General features: G+C 40.3%; 1 protein-coding gene across 1 annotated transcript; it reads right to left on the minus strand.

The window, feature by feature from the left end:
• Positions 1–4686: 4686 nt before the first annotated feature.
• kat8 (K(lysine) acetyltransferase 8) lies at positions 4687–13938 on the minus strand. The gene is made up of 11 exons (XM_083977893.1): positions 13413–13938; positions 11626–11700; positions 11328–11506; positions 10590–10643; positions 10332–10496; positions 9315–9404; positions 9076–9216; positions 8855–8948; positions 6926–7076; positions 6315–6469; positions 4687–4886 (listed from the first exon to the last, which is right to left on the minus strand). The coding sequence occupies exons 1-11, from the start codon at positions 13837–13839 to the stop codon at positions 4822–4824; spliced, it is 1596 nt and encodes a 531-aa protein (XP_083834019.1). The 5' UTR covers positions 13840–13938; the 3' UTR covers positions 4687–4821.
• Positions 13939–14471: the final 533 nt, after the last annotated feature.

Here is a 14471-nt window from a genome sequence, read left to right on the forward strand (position 1 = left end):
ATAAATCTATCTAACACTCAGCAGGAGCAGCATTTGTGTTCTAGATGATAATGGGTCGAAATGGTACCGGTACCCATGGACGACGTTGTGTTTCTGAAAACTAATTTGCACACAGAAAACGTGTTGTTGTTATTTCTTCAGTTTCAGTCACTTGTTGCCCTGGAAACTAGAAGATCTTCCTCCACACAGGAAACCTCAGAGTTGTTTTACTTTACTTTAACGTAACTGGACTGTCGTACTTGATTAAACCACCGCTGCAAAACTACCTACGAAGAACTTGGTGAACACGTTTCCCCTTCGCAACGATCATCAGTGTGTGTGTGTGTGCGTGTGTGTGTGTGTGTGTGTATGTGTGTGTGTTTCTTTCTTTGTCTCCTCTGTGTGCCATGTCTGAATCCTTCAGACCGCCTGAGACTTGAAGTGTGACGTCTGCCATGCTGGGACTCCTGTTTCTTCTTTCTTCTTCCATTTTTAAATTCTTCTTTTCTTTTCTTTTTTCTTTTTGCTCTTTTGTTGTAGCACCTGATGTGACTGTAATTTATTTTAGAAGTTTATAGCTATAAGACAAGTTAGGTTTTTTGTTTTAGTTTTTTGTTATATTAGTGACTAATTCAGTGACTAATATTTGATGCTGATTTGCGGCATCTGCCTCAGTTAGTTTTGAATGAAATGGCCTCCTCTCCTCACTGCCTTCAACTTCACTGCTCTCATTTCAAACTTTATTGTAACTTTATTTTTTAGTCTAGTTTTTAGTCTAAAGTCTATTTTTTATTGGGTTTGTCAGCCTGCAACGGAGTATTAGGGCCACATTGAGAATCAAGTCATAAATTTACGAGAATAAAATCGTAAATTTACAAGAATAAAGTCGTACATTTCCTACGAGAAAAAAAGTCATAACATTACGAGAATAAAGTCGTACATTCACGAGAATAAAGTCGTAAATTTACGAGAATAAAGCCGTACATTTCCTACGAGAATAAAGTTGTAAATTTGCGACTTTATTCTCGAAGTTTGTGATTTTTTTATTTATCGATGTGGCCCTAATACTCCGTCATAGTCAGCCAAATTTTTTTAAATGTAATTTATATAACCATCGCCCATCAGCAGTTAGCAAAGCACAAGCCTCGAAAATGACTCATTGATACGTTATTTTATTGATATTAATTGTGTATATATAGGAGAAATATTATCTAATATCAAAGCAAATCTATTTGCTGTAAACAAATCGATTAAATTGTCATGAAGTCATCTGAATATGTTGAGAGGTCAAATGAATATCAGTTGTTGTACTGATTTCTAATATTTTTTTATATGAATTTCTGAATTTTGCAACACATTTTCTTCCGTACAGGAGTGACATCACTTCCTGTCAGTTCAGTTGGATGTAGTAGCAGGTGGAGGAGGAGGAGGCCACAGACACGTCGATGCACCTTTTAGATTTTCATGCTGCTCAGTGCTCAGTGATGCATTTAGTGCCAAAACAGCAGATATTTACACCAGGTCCGAGCTGCACCTATTAGCATTTATAAAAAAAAAACAAGTATGTGATGTGTTGATAATGTCCAGTGACGCTCCTTTTTCCTGCTAAAGTTGTTTTCACAGGCAGGAAGTTGAGTTTTACTGAGAGACACTGAATACAATTCACAGTGGCAACTCCACAGTGTCCTTTTAATGTCTAATAAATTTGAGTTTTAGCTAAACAGGCTAATAATAAGACAGTAGTTTGATATTTTTAAGACACGTGGTAGCCTACCTCAACACTATACAGCCTGCAGCATGTTAGCTATAGCTTAGCATCAAGAATAGAAGCAGGTTGGAAATAAATGGTTAAACAGGTTCAGTCCAAAGGAAACAGCTCACTGACAACAAACACCTGTAAAAGACGCTGTCAAGCACATAATTACAAATTATTATGTCTTCACCTTTGGACTGACCCATCCCAACTGTGTCTTTACGCTAAGCTAATATAAGCTAACAGTCGATCCTTTAGTGGTGCAATCCATCCTTTGTTACATTGTTCATTACAATAAAAGCTAATATTTAATAATGTTGGAATAAATGGTTTTAGTGTGTGTAGTTAGCTTATATAATGAAAATAATAATAATATTATTGGGACCAATACTGGAAAACAGTGGAGTTCAGGGTCAGAGGTGAAAGGTTAAAGGTCGAGGGGTGACCTGTTGTTCTGTGACAGTCGGCACTTAGTCAGGACTCGAACACTACGTCATATTTATTCTACTAAAGATTGTAGCTGATTTATATAGTTTTATTATTTAAAATGATGCAGAAACCTTTTGATTTCATTGATCCGACAGTCGATTGGTTTAAATGTTGCATCGTCGCATCAGAACGACTGAAATATTATTTATTATCAACAGCTTCCATACTTTTGATCTGAAGTGATGACGATTATTATTAATATTCAGACACAAAATTACAGCAAATTCAGCTTTTTTATTTATTTTCTGTTCCTGCTTGAGACAAATGGTGTTAATTTGAAAGTTTTAGAGCCATTTTTTGTCCAATATGCTTTTTTTTTTTTTTTTCATATGACGACTGAGTCGATGTAAATCAGTGTTTTTGTAAAATACCTATTAGAGGATGTACAGTATTAAGTTAATGATTAGCCCAGGTCCAGATGTTTGGACACAGCGCTGTGACGGTGCCACAGGAGTCACACGTAACATTTTAATAGTGTGAAAATTAATTCACATGTTGATAAAGTTTTCAGACTTTGAGAGGTTTGTTCTTTTTCAGACTTAATTTCTGCCTCATGTTGTTGCTGTTTTTCTCTTCTACTCAGTATCCACAAGTTTTTCTCTCTGTGCCATGGTCTTTGTCTCATTGACTTTGTCTTTTTCTTCATTTTATTTTATTTTATTTTGTATGTTTTTCTCTATGGTTCCCTCTCTGGGGGTAGTGTTGTGCCTTAGCTGTTCTCCTGTTTTAGGAAACCCTCTCTGAAAGCATCGACACTCTGTCTCAAATGTCCAAAAACCAAAAAAAAAAGAAAAAGAGAATTGTTGTGAATGCCTTATAAAATGCCCATAGTGGTTTTGAAGTACAATTTTGGAAATAAAAACAGAATCTCTCTTCATCTTGTGCCCGTTTGGTTTATTTCACCTTCAGCGTTTTTAGTTTTTTCGTGGGACAGTAACATAAATACAAAACATCACCACGGTAACGGATCAATCATACAACTGATCAATACATGATGTCTCTCCCCTGCTTCGTTTTAACTGAAACGATCTTGAGATTTTCCTTATTGAACTTTGATGAGTGCTTCATATCTGCGCCGAAGAGCACAAACAGCCGGCGGTGATGGAATCATCAATAAAAGCGGATCGATAACAAACAGCTGAAGGACAGAGCTAATTATTGTTTGTGTGTCCTGCAGCATGTGACGCCGGGCAGCCATCACACAGAACAACCCATGGGGATATAATAAAGATATTTATCTAGAGTTTTTTGTTATTAAACCCAAGTCCCAGATGTAAACACAACATATTTATACTAAACTACAACTAATAAACTACTCATTGTTTTGTTGAGTAACAATGAATCCTTATTTATCTCAGTAGAATCACTTCAGATTCAGGGTTTCCAGTGTTACTGCCACATCATCAGCACCATTCACCAAAATAAGACTCCATATGTTTCGTTATTGATTTTCTGCAGCCAAAATGCTGATTTTATTTATTTATCCAAACTGTTTCTAGTCCATATGAAATTTTCTATAAATGTATTACAGTTTCTCTAGTAAATCATTCACTGTTGAAAGATAGCTGAGCAAGGATGCAAATTGAGCTTTTATTTTGGTAGTGAAACAACACTACAACTGCTACTATTATCTTGGAGCAGCTACTACATGTTCCCATTTCATTTATGTTATTAGGAATGTATTTATATATTTAAGTTAAATCATATCATGAGTTAGGCTTAAGAACAGTTTTTTTCCTAGAGCGGTGAAGGCAATCGCCCCCTTGTAGTGGCATACACGCACACAGACACTCTCAGACTTGCACTAATGCACTTTATTCCCGTCCCCAGCCACCCCCACATACTTGTGCAAACATCTCTGTCGCATCTCTCTTTCCTTTTTTAATTAAATTGGATTAAATTGTATTCTTTATTTTTTTTTCTATTCTATTTATTACTGTATTGTATGTTGTGTTTTTAAGCCGTGGGTCCAAAGACAATTTCATTATCCAGAATAATGACAATAAAGATACTCTGACTCTGATCATTAACTTTAATTGGTAATATGTTATTATTACTGCTCTGTATATGGTTGTTTCTAATCTGTGTAGTACTTTTATTGTGTAAAATTTACAGTTTTACTACATTTCTGTTGCAACTTAAAGTAACTTAATTTGACAGTGGGACAAAAAACCCTATATATATATATAAAATTAAGTTAATCTTGTTTTTTTTTAGAAATCACTGTGCATGGGATTTTTTTTCTAACAATCAGCAGTCAGATAAAACAATGCCGCCCCCTTGTGTTCAATCTGTTCATTACACCAGAGAGGGACATTAAAATCATTTCAGTAATTACACATCACTTATATGATACAATAAAAAATATATATATTTAAAAACAGCATCATGTGATTACTGCTGAGACTGTACACTGACTTTTAGAAGCAGAAAAGAAGGAATCAAGAAACGTGTTTGTTGTTTTTACATATATATTTAAGAAAATACTGACAGATGCTACTAGTAACTATGTACAGCAGGTTTTTATAAACAGCAGGAGTTTTTGCCAGTTGAGGAGTTGATATGCACAGACTGACTGACGGCGTCTCTCGCTCGTCCTCTCACTTCTTCGACAACTTGGCCTGTTTGTTTTTCGGCGGCGCCCACTTCAAACACATTGTGTCCACTGAGAAAAGAGACAAGACACATGATTCACTTATCAGATATGTTATTGATTAGTTCCCTTTCAGCCTGTTGTACAATAGTATTATAATATGGGGAATGTAAATGTGGGAAACTAGGTAGGGTGTGGGGTTTTATGTTTTATGTTTCTATGTATTTTGTGGGTGTATGAAATGTGGGAATGTATGTAAATGTACCGTAAAACTTCAAATAATGGCCGAGTCCCAAATTGCCGCTGGTCCCAATTAACCGCCGGGTGTAGCAAAATATTTTAATATTAAACGCCCATCCCAAATAAACGCCGGGTCAAACATTGTTTTTCTGGTTGCCAAAAAATATTCTATGCAAATATAGCGGGTGTCTCGTGACGTTAAAGACGGCCGAGGACCGACGAGACGCCTCTGGGCTCTCATCCGCACTTCAGCACCTCTCCTGGGCTGCACCGTGTCGGCTCGGCTCGGCTCGCTCCTCATTTTAAATGACTTTACTCCTTTTACAAGTTTGATTACTCATACGAGTATTTAGTTAGGCTATACGTTGCATTATTATTAGTTGTAGGCCTACTTCATTCATTCAATCAAAAAAAAAAAAGGACGGTGGTGCGAGCCAACACAGGTGCTGAAGTGTGGGAGAGGAGTGGAGAGACTGGGCGTCCGCAGGGTTTTTGCAACTTGCGGCGGATCAGAGAGGGCAGAGGACCGACATGACGGGGGTCTCGGTCTCCTGGTAGCCTACCTGTGCGGGCCAGGACGGCGGAGGTCAGCGAGACAGAGAACGAGTCCGCCCTGGCCGTATTTACAGTAATGCCTTGAGAAACATGTATCATTCCACCGCCGCCTGCCGCCACAGAGTGAAGCCTCTTTCCCCAGAAGGAGGTCCAGGTTGAACACTATTAATAAACGCAGGTCCCAAATAAACGCAGGTCCCTAATAAACGCCTGTTGATTTGAGCGATTTAAGCAAATAAACGCCCGGGCCCTTATTTGGTGTTTTACGGTATGTAATATGGTCAAGGACACACTCCTGTGGTCCTTTTCCTTGACTGTCTGCACTTCTCGAGGCCGTTTGTACGAAATGGTGAAAACAATTTTCCCTGTAAAGGACAAATAAATTCATCTATCTATGCGTTGAACAACTAGGTACATTTTATGCTTCAGGTTACTTCATGTATACTGTTATATAATCACGTAACTCTTTTATAATCATGTAAAAAACTATATTATTTCTCTTTATCATGTTAACACATTTACATTGTACTACTTTATATACAGTACATTTCTATTATCATGTTAATATATTTAGGATGAATGATCTAATGTAATTCTTTGTATAAATGCTGTAATGATGTAATTGTTGTAATAATAGTTTGATTTAATGTGGACTAATGTGGATCCAAAGGATACAATACAATAAAACACGATGTCTGCACTGACCTGTGATTGGTGGTTTCTTGTACTGGGCGCTCTTCAGATGCTCCTCCACCAGTTTGGGCGTCACACAGATCACGTGTTGACCTTTCCAGTACTTCACCATGTTGAGCGACTGCAGCGTGCTGATGATGTCGCTCTGCGTGATGCTGGTCATCTGGCTGCAGATAAAAACGGAGGGGGGTGGTGACATCCCAGTAACAGCAGTATTATTACAGTATGTTCAAATTCTTTTTTATAATAATAACAATAATAACAATTTGGTGAGTTTTCTTTTGAAATTTTGTACATTTCTACAGGAGTCAAATAAAATTTATGAATGAATTTATAATTTGTTTCTTTGGTTTTATTACTCGTAAATGCGAAGTGTATTCGTTCGCAAATGTTTTGGCAAGCATTTTCATCCAGCTTCGTTGCTGTGTCTGTCTCCCAGTTTTTTTAGTAAGGTAGAGAAACTTGAGTGGCATCCTTTAATTAAAATATCGTATATTTCTCTAATTTTGCCTTTAATTGTATCTGAGTTGATGAGTATATCTTCCAAGTCAGACACTTCAAAGCTGCAGTATTACAGTATACGAGGTGTCGGGGTTGGTGCTACCTGAGTGTGTCTACCCTACCTGAGGTCTTTGATGGACAGCGTTCCTCTGAAGTCCCTCAGGATCTCCAGCAGGACCCAGGACCAGTAGCTTCTGTAGCTCAGCTTCCCCAGGTCGGACAGAGGCTTCTCCGGAGAGCCGACCGTGTTCTCCAGCTTCGACAGCTCGTAACCTCAACACGGCAACAACACAGCTCTTGTTAGAAAACGATGGAATGACGATTCACGTGCTGGGCTTCAAATACATTTATCCACTTAATATGTGAGTCAGGACTCAAACACTACGTCAAATTATTTACTCTACTAAAGATTGTAGCTGATTTATATAGTTTATTATTTAAAATGATGTAGAAACTTTTGATTTTATTGATCCAACAGTCGATACTTGTCACATTTCGCATCAGAGCAACTGAAATATTATTTATTATCAACAGCTTCCATACTTTTCATCTCAAGTGACGATTATTATTAATATTCAGACAAAGCAAATTCAGCTTTTATTCATTTTCTGTTCCTGCTTGAGACAAATTGTGTTAATTTGAAAAGTTTAGAGCCATTTTTTGTCCAATATGCATTTTTTTCATATGACGTCTGAGTTGATGTAAACTCATGTAAATGTGAGTGAGCCTGTGTTATTGCAGTAGATATCTGCAGAGCTGGACGTGCATCACAGCTGCAACTGATACGATGAACAAATAGACAAATTGATATAGATTTGAATATTTCTGCTTAGACCTTTTGCTCATCATCTAAGATTTAATTGTCGGCTAGTTTGGTAACTTTTCTCATCTCTCTGGTTGAGTTATTACTAAAAGACTGAGAAAAAATAAATAAAATATGTAATCTTTAGTAAAATTATTACAACACACACACATTATAGCACAGGGATGCAAACGGGTCAGGACCAAAAAAGAGAGGAATTGTCTGGCAGGGGGGGGGCTCACCATTTACAATATCACAGAAAAGTCAATTTCCAGTAGTTCAACCCCAACCAAGTATTGAGTGCATATAGATGGACAGTTTTCAGAAGGTCAACATTTCTATATTAAAAATGCTTTAAAAAAATAAAAACCATTGCAATATTTCAATTTTGGAGATACTGATTTTTAGGTCTTCACTGAATGTTAGTCATAATTATTACTATTAAAATAAACAGAAGAAATAAAGACATGGGATTTAACATCCCATTCAGTGTGTAATGGACATATAGGCCTATATAATGTGTTAGTTTCACTTTAATTGAACACATTCTACATCGCGGAGGCGACGTCTCTCCTTCACCTCTGAAACGGGGCAGAGCTCCGTGGGAGACACCTGCCTGACACAGCAACGGACATGCACGGGGGGGAAAACGGCGGCGCCGTCGCACCGACTGCACGCGGATACGCGCCGCTTTGGGTAACGAGCGCGCACGTCGCGTCTACATTGGAGGTGAATAGGAAGGCTGTTACCAGTATAATCAGAGACAACCATGAATGAGTTGTCGCACACACAGAGGTGAGCAGCAGAGCGGCCGCACCGTGACCACGGTCCGCTCCAGCTGCCTGGTGTCTCCATTGCGCACCACGCGTCTTTTCAGTCACTTGTCCAAGTTCTCCTTTACTGTTTTTTTTTCAGACGTCTCTCCTTCACCTCTGAAACGGGGCAGAGACCTGCCTGACACAGTAATGTACGTACGTAACGAGCGCACACGTCGCGCGTCAACATTGGAGGTAGGCAGTTATCAGCATGATCAGAAACCATGAATGAGTTCGCCTCAGTTTCACGTGATTGTCACTGTCAGCCTGTTAGAAAAACATTTTACTGACCCCAGCTGAGACGCTGAGACCCCCCCCCCTCAAAACAAAAACTCTTCGGATCTGAATGATTCACACAAGTCACCTAATTGGTCATGAAAAAAGCGAGTTTCGCTTTTCGGCGCGCTGTTTGCATCCCTGATAGCAGCACTTACTGAAAGCTATGAGGAACTTCCCGTAGCCTCTGCGTTGGTACGGCGGTAGTGTGAGAATACACGCCACGTTGTTCCCGTCTGGAGACTCTTTCTCCTGAAAAAACACAAACCCAACAGACTCAGGGTGAGACCAACAGCCGTCAGCTCGTCTTGTCGATATAAATGTCAATATTTACACGTTAATACATGTGCAGTAATACATGAGCAGTGGCGAGACTTACTTTGGAGAAGTAGCCGACTATGTGTGCTCCCTGTTTGTTGACTTCAGTGAGGATGTAGAAGATGAACGGCTCCACGTCGAAGTACAGCGTCTTGTGGTCGAGGAATAGTTTTGCTAGTAGACACAGATTCTGACAGTAGATCTGCAAAACACAGGCCGGCAATAAAAATCAGTCTCATCATCATCATCAGGTGCCGTAGGAAACAGAAAATATCTTCATGTCATATTGTGTTTACCAACCTTATGGTCCCGCCCGTCCACCTCGTACACTGATATGTTGCTCCGTCTGTAGATCTCTTTACCTGGAGGCTGCTTCCACTGACAATGGGACTGAAGAGACAAGAAGGTCATGAGACGAACTTCAGATGGCATGAACATGAACAAATGTCACAATTAATCATGTGACTGATGATTACATGTTAGAAAAAAGAGACACTTTCTCCCTAAATTAATGTATGATAAATATCAGGACACTTGATAGACACTATAGTTTTAGGTGTAGGTTCGTTACCTTTAATTGTCGGTGCAAGCTATTTTTAGAACGGTGGAGCAGAGCCGCGAGCTGCTCAGAGCTACGCTACGGAGGCTAATGGGATTTCTTGGTTTCCCTCATCAAACACATCAAAATACACAATCCAACAACTCCAAAACGCTCTGGTGGACAAGTTGTGACCTGCACATTCACCACGCTATGAGATAATAACAGGACGTTACGAGACAGAGTTGTTTTGGAGGGAAACACAGAGACTGCTTGATGAAAAACTGCCCCCGACGGAAACGCGCATCAGTGGTTTTGCATGAATTTACCTCTAAAACAACTCCGTCTCGTAACGTTCTGTTATTATCTCATAGCGTGGTGAATGTGCAGGTCACAACTTGTCCACCAGAGCGTTTTGGAGTTGTTGGATTGTGTATTTGATGAGTTTGATGAGGGAAACCAAGAAATCCCATTGGTCTCCGTAGCGTAGCTCTGAGCAGCTCGCGGCTCTGCTCTGCCGTTCTAAAAATAGCTTGCACCGACAATTAAAAGTAACAAATCTACTGCTATGACTATAGAGATTATAGCAATGGGCCAATTCGCCAAAATGTTGAACTATCCCTTTAAATACATTTAGCTCCATATGTCAGGTGTCTATTGTAAGCAGAAAGACAAATGAACAGATGTTGTTTCTAGACGTCTTTGTTTACAAAAAGAAAAAGGTGATTCCCTGAGAGGCACAAACTTATTTTCTAAACTGCAGCTGGATCTGGACTGACCAGGTGATGTCTGAAGGTCTTCTCATACTTCATGTATTTAAGGCAGTACTCGCAGATCCACAGTTTGGGCTGTTTGCCGTAATCCTCTGGGAACGGCGAGAAGTACCAGGCGTCGATCTCAAAGTTTCCGATCTGGATTTTATCCACATATTTTACTTTGGTGATCTGTCAGAGAGAAGAGCAAAGAGACAGGTGAAGCTACCTGGACATGGCGACGGTTATAAACACAAACTAACACACACGTGACGTCCACCTTACCGCCTCGTGCTCCTTCTCCAGTGCAGCTGTTGTTGGGTCCATCTCTGCATACGTCTGTAAAAGAAAAAAGAAGATGCATTGAGCACCACAGACCGGCGTTTAAAGGTATAGTATGTAGGAATTCCCCCCATCTAGCGGTGCGGTTGCATATCTGAACGTATTCTTGATGTTGCATTCACGTGAAATCGGCGTCTAAACAAGCGTCTATGTAAACAAGTGGTCCGCCAGCACGACGCAAAACAATACAGGCCTGACAATATGTTGTCATGGTGATGTCGTATTGTTTACCTGACCCACGCTTTACCGTCTTTTTCTCGTGGAGTAAAATGACATCCGGTTGGTTTGCCGACGGCCGTCTGCCTGACTGCACCTGAATGCAACACCAGTGCCTCCGTCCTTCCTCACACTACACAGTGGTGACAGTTTTAACAGGCCGAGCCCACAGCTCCGCTGAGTTTCCGTGGTTACCTACGGTCACGCTGCCAATTTAACGTAAAAAATGGCGATGCAACATGGCAGCCAAGGTTCGGTGCCCTTGTATACCTGTGTATATTTGTAACGACTTGTAACAACCCATTCTAAGGTACGAGAAAGCTTTCAGTTGTATGTGGGTGTGATTCGACTTCAGTGAAATACGTATTTATGAAAGCAATATTTGATTTTTGCTGATAAAAAGCTAAATAAGTTACACACTGGGGCTTTAACACAACAATCTACACCAGAGATAACGTCTCAAACCTTCTGCACATGGTTGATCTCGTCGTGTTTGCGTTTCTGGTTGCGGGTGATCTTCCTCTCAGGCTGGTCGCCCAAGTCTCCGACGCCTCCGATCTCCGTGCTCTTCCTCACCGCGTCCTTCACCGTCTTGGTCAGAGCCAGCCGGGCTTTCCCCACCCACTCATCCAGCCTCCTGTTGACTGCAGGCCAAAGAACAGGAGATGAAGGTCACTGTGGAGGAGGGACGGATGGATGGAGAGGATACAGCAGGGAGGATTACTGTGTGTCTGTGTGTGTGTGTGTTTGTGTGCGTACTCACATCCTACATAGTGGACATAAAACTCCTCCCTGCCCTCCTGCTCATTCAGCCGGGACTGAATAACTTCTGCTGCGTCTGAAAAGTCAGAAAAAATCAGATCAGAGTCGGTTCATGCGAGACATTACAGGCAAAAACACAGAAATGCACTGATGAATTTTGAGATTTTGGGCTATTTTTCTTCCTTTACATGTATTCTTTCAGAAAAGTCGAAAGAAATGATAGAAAATCCACATTAAGATGTTTTTATTTTACTTCATTTTGTCTCTTTAGTCAGTAGATTTCTCCTAAATTCACCAAAAGTTAACATGCTATCCACAACCAATCGTAAAAGTACGATTTACATTAACAATCTATGGATTTTTACAGTACAAGTCTTTAAAGGCTGTTTTCTCAAAATTAGTTTTTCCTCAGACTCTAAGTTTCAGCAGCACTTACAGACACCAAACCTTCCACTTTTATTCCTGTCTATATTCTGAAGCTTTTTACTGAGTGGATTGTTGATATATAATTCAAAGCCGGATTTATACAACATTTCCCAAAAACATGGCGAAGTTAGATTTTTTTGCTGCTGGTGACAGTATTTTCTCATTTACAGAGTGACAAAAAGAGATATCCAAAATCCCTTCTGTAAAAACTTCTAATGTGTCAACAAAATAAAACAAAAATTTTGAAAGTGGCTTTATCCATTGGTCAGATTTCAGTTCTGGGAATGTATGCAAATGAGTGCGTATTTCATTAGATATTGCCTCATTTACATATCTAAACATAAAATTTGACAAAACTTGTAATACAAAAAATATTTATCTTAAAGTAAGTGATAAACTTGGGAAGTTTCATGGTGATGTCTATTAGTTAAAATTCACCTGTAGTGTCCCCCCTAAGAGCAGTTTACACCACAGATGTAGTTTGGAGACAAACTTCATTCAGACTTTAACTCTACATTTGCAACAGTAAGCAACACTACTGTTATTTATCCTGCTAAAAAATAAATTATTGAGGATTATTACATCTGTCAATCCTCTAATCAGCCAAACTTTAACAGTGAAATATCAACTCTCATCAGCTCGTCCACAGTTTCTGCTGGTGTTGTAGTCAAGACCATTACTGTTTTCAGCACCAGTACTCATAATAATCAAGTGGCTTGATATTTACATTATTCCTCAGCTAAAAATAAATGATATAATATATAAATATATATAATAATATATAAAACCTTTACTATATTTAATTGAAACAAAGTTTGGATTGAACAGAATAATAACACAGCAGCTGAAGTCTCCTCCCACTGTTTACACTGGTGCAACCAAGTTTTTCAGATGGTTACACACAAGCAGATACTTTTACAGAACAATTTAATTATGTTAAAGTTACTGGAAATACATTAGATAAACCAAAGTGAGCGAGTGACTTTTGAGGTAAAAAAAAAAAACTGCAGCTGTGGTCTTGAGAAAAGGAAATCCTGAGTCCAGCTCGACCGAGACCAAGATCTTGAAAATGTGGTCCCAAGTACCACAACAACACTAGTTTCTAGTTTCTGCACCGTTATGATTTTAGACATCTGTGCAGAAGTTTCCAGAAAGACACCGGTTAAGTTACATAAAAGACTTTGGTTAAGTCTTGTTGTTAAATAAATTAATGCACTCCGGGGGAATTAGTGAGAGTTTGGCGTTGAGTCCGTGTCCCAAAACAAAGGAGACTCTGCACCACCACCAACACAGCCACAGCCTTTGACCCGCTCCATGAAAACCTGGGAGAAGAACAACAAGAAGCGGGATCGATCAACTCACGCCACGTCTTGTCGGCTCTCTGACATAAATACGTCTCTCCGATCTCCACCGACACTTCTTGCTCTCTGCCGCCGCCGCTGAGCACTACTCCTCCTCCTCCTCCTCCTCCGCCTCCTAGTCCTCCTCCGTCCGGCGTGTGCTGACTACTCGAGCCCCCGGCTTGTCTCCCTCGTCCGACGGCCTCCGCCTCGTCCTCCTCCCCGCCGCTGCCGTTGGAGGAGCAGGGCGCCGGGACGCCGCTGTCCAGCTCCCCGCGCTCCGCCTCCATGTGACCGGGCTCCATGTCGACGTCCATCCCGCCGCCGCCGCCGCCGCACTCGGACTCTTTGTTGCTGTTGATGATGTTGTTGTTGCTTCCGCCGCCGCCGCCGCTGCTGCTGCTGTTGCTGCTGCTGTAGCTTTTGTGAAACTCGGTCCCGCCAGTCATTACCTCGGCCGTTTTGAAAACAACCACACGCCTCTTCTGCTGCTGCTGCTGCTGCTGCGACCCTGCGCAGATGAAACGACAACAAACTGCCAAGATGGCGGCGGTAGGTTCCGGTTGCTGCTGCTGCTGTCTTCCTCCCAGGAGGCTCCTCCCCCTCCCTCAACGTTCCACACAAGTAACGTCGCCATGGGACCTCAACTCTGAAAAACTATCCATGCAAGTGAACGGGACTGAAAGTTTTATTTCGTGATCCGATTGAATTGTGCCTTGAGAAAAAAATATGTCCTCTACCTGTTTAAAACATCACGTTTCATCCGGGGGAAAAAAGCAGTTTATCGTAAAACGGCAACGGAAGAAGTGTTCCACACCCACAACTACAGCTCCCATGAGCCTTAGCGTTCCACAACTACAGCTCCCATGAGCCTTTGCGCCGTGTTTACTTTCATCAGAGAATTTCTGCTTTCATTCCCTATGTTTCATTCGTAATTTTCTTTTTTTTAATATTTCAACAGTAAAAATAATTCTGTATTGGAAATTCTTTGTTTCTATTTAGAGAAAATAAATGAAGATACATTTGAATAAATAATTATATAAATAATAAATAAAATAATAAATATTTTAATATATATCAC

Source organism: Trachurus trachurus, assembly GCF_905171665.1.
Source record: "Trachurus trachurus genome assembly, chromosome: 8".
In the NCBI taxonomy this organism is placed as follows: domain Eukaryota; kingdom Metazoa; phylum Chordata; class Actinopteri; order Carangiformes; family Carangidae; genus Trachurus; species Trachurus trachurus.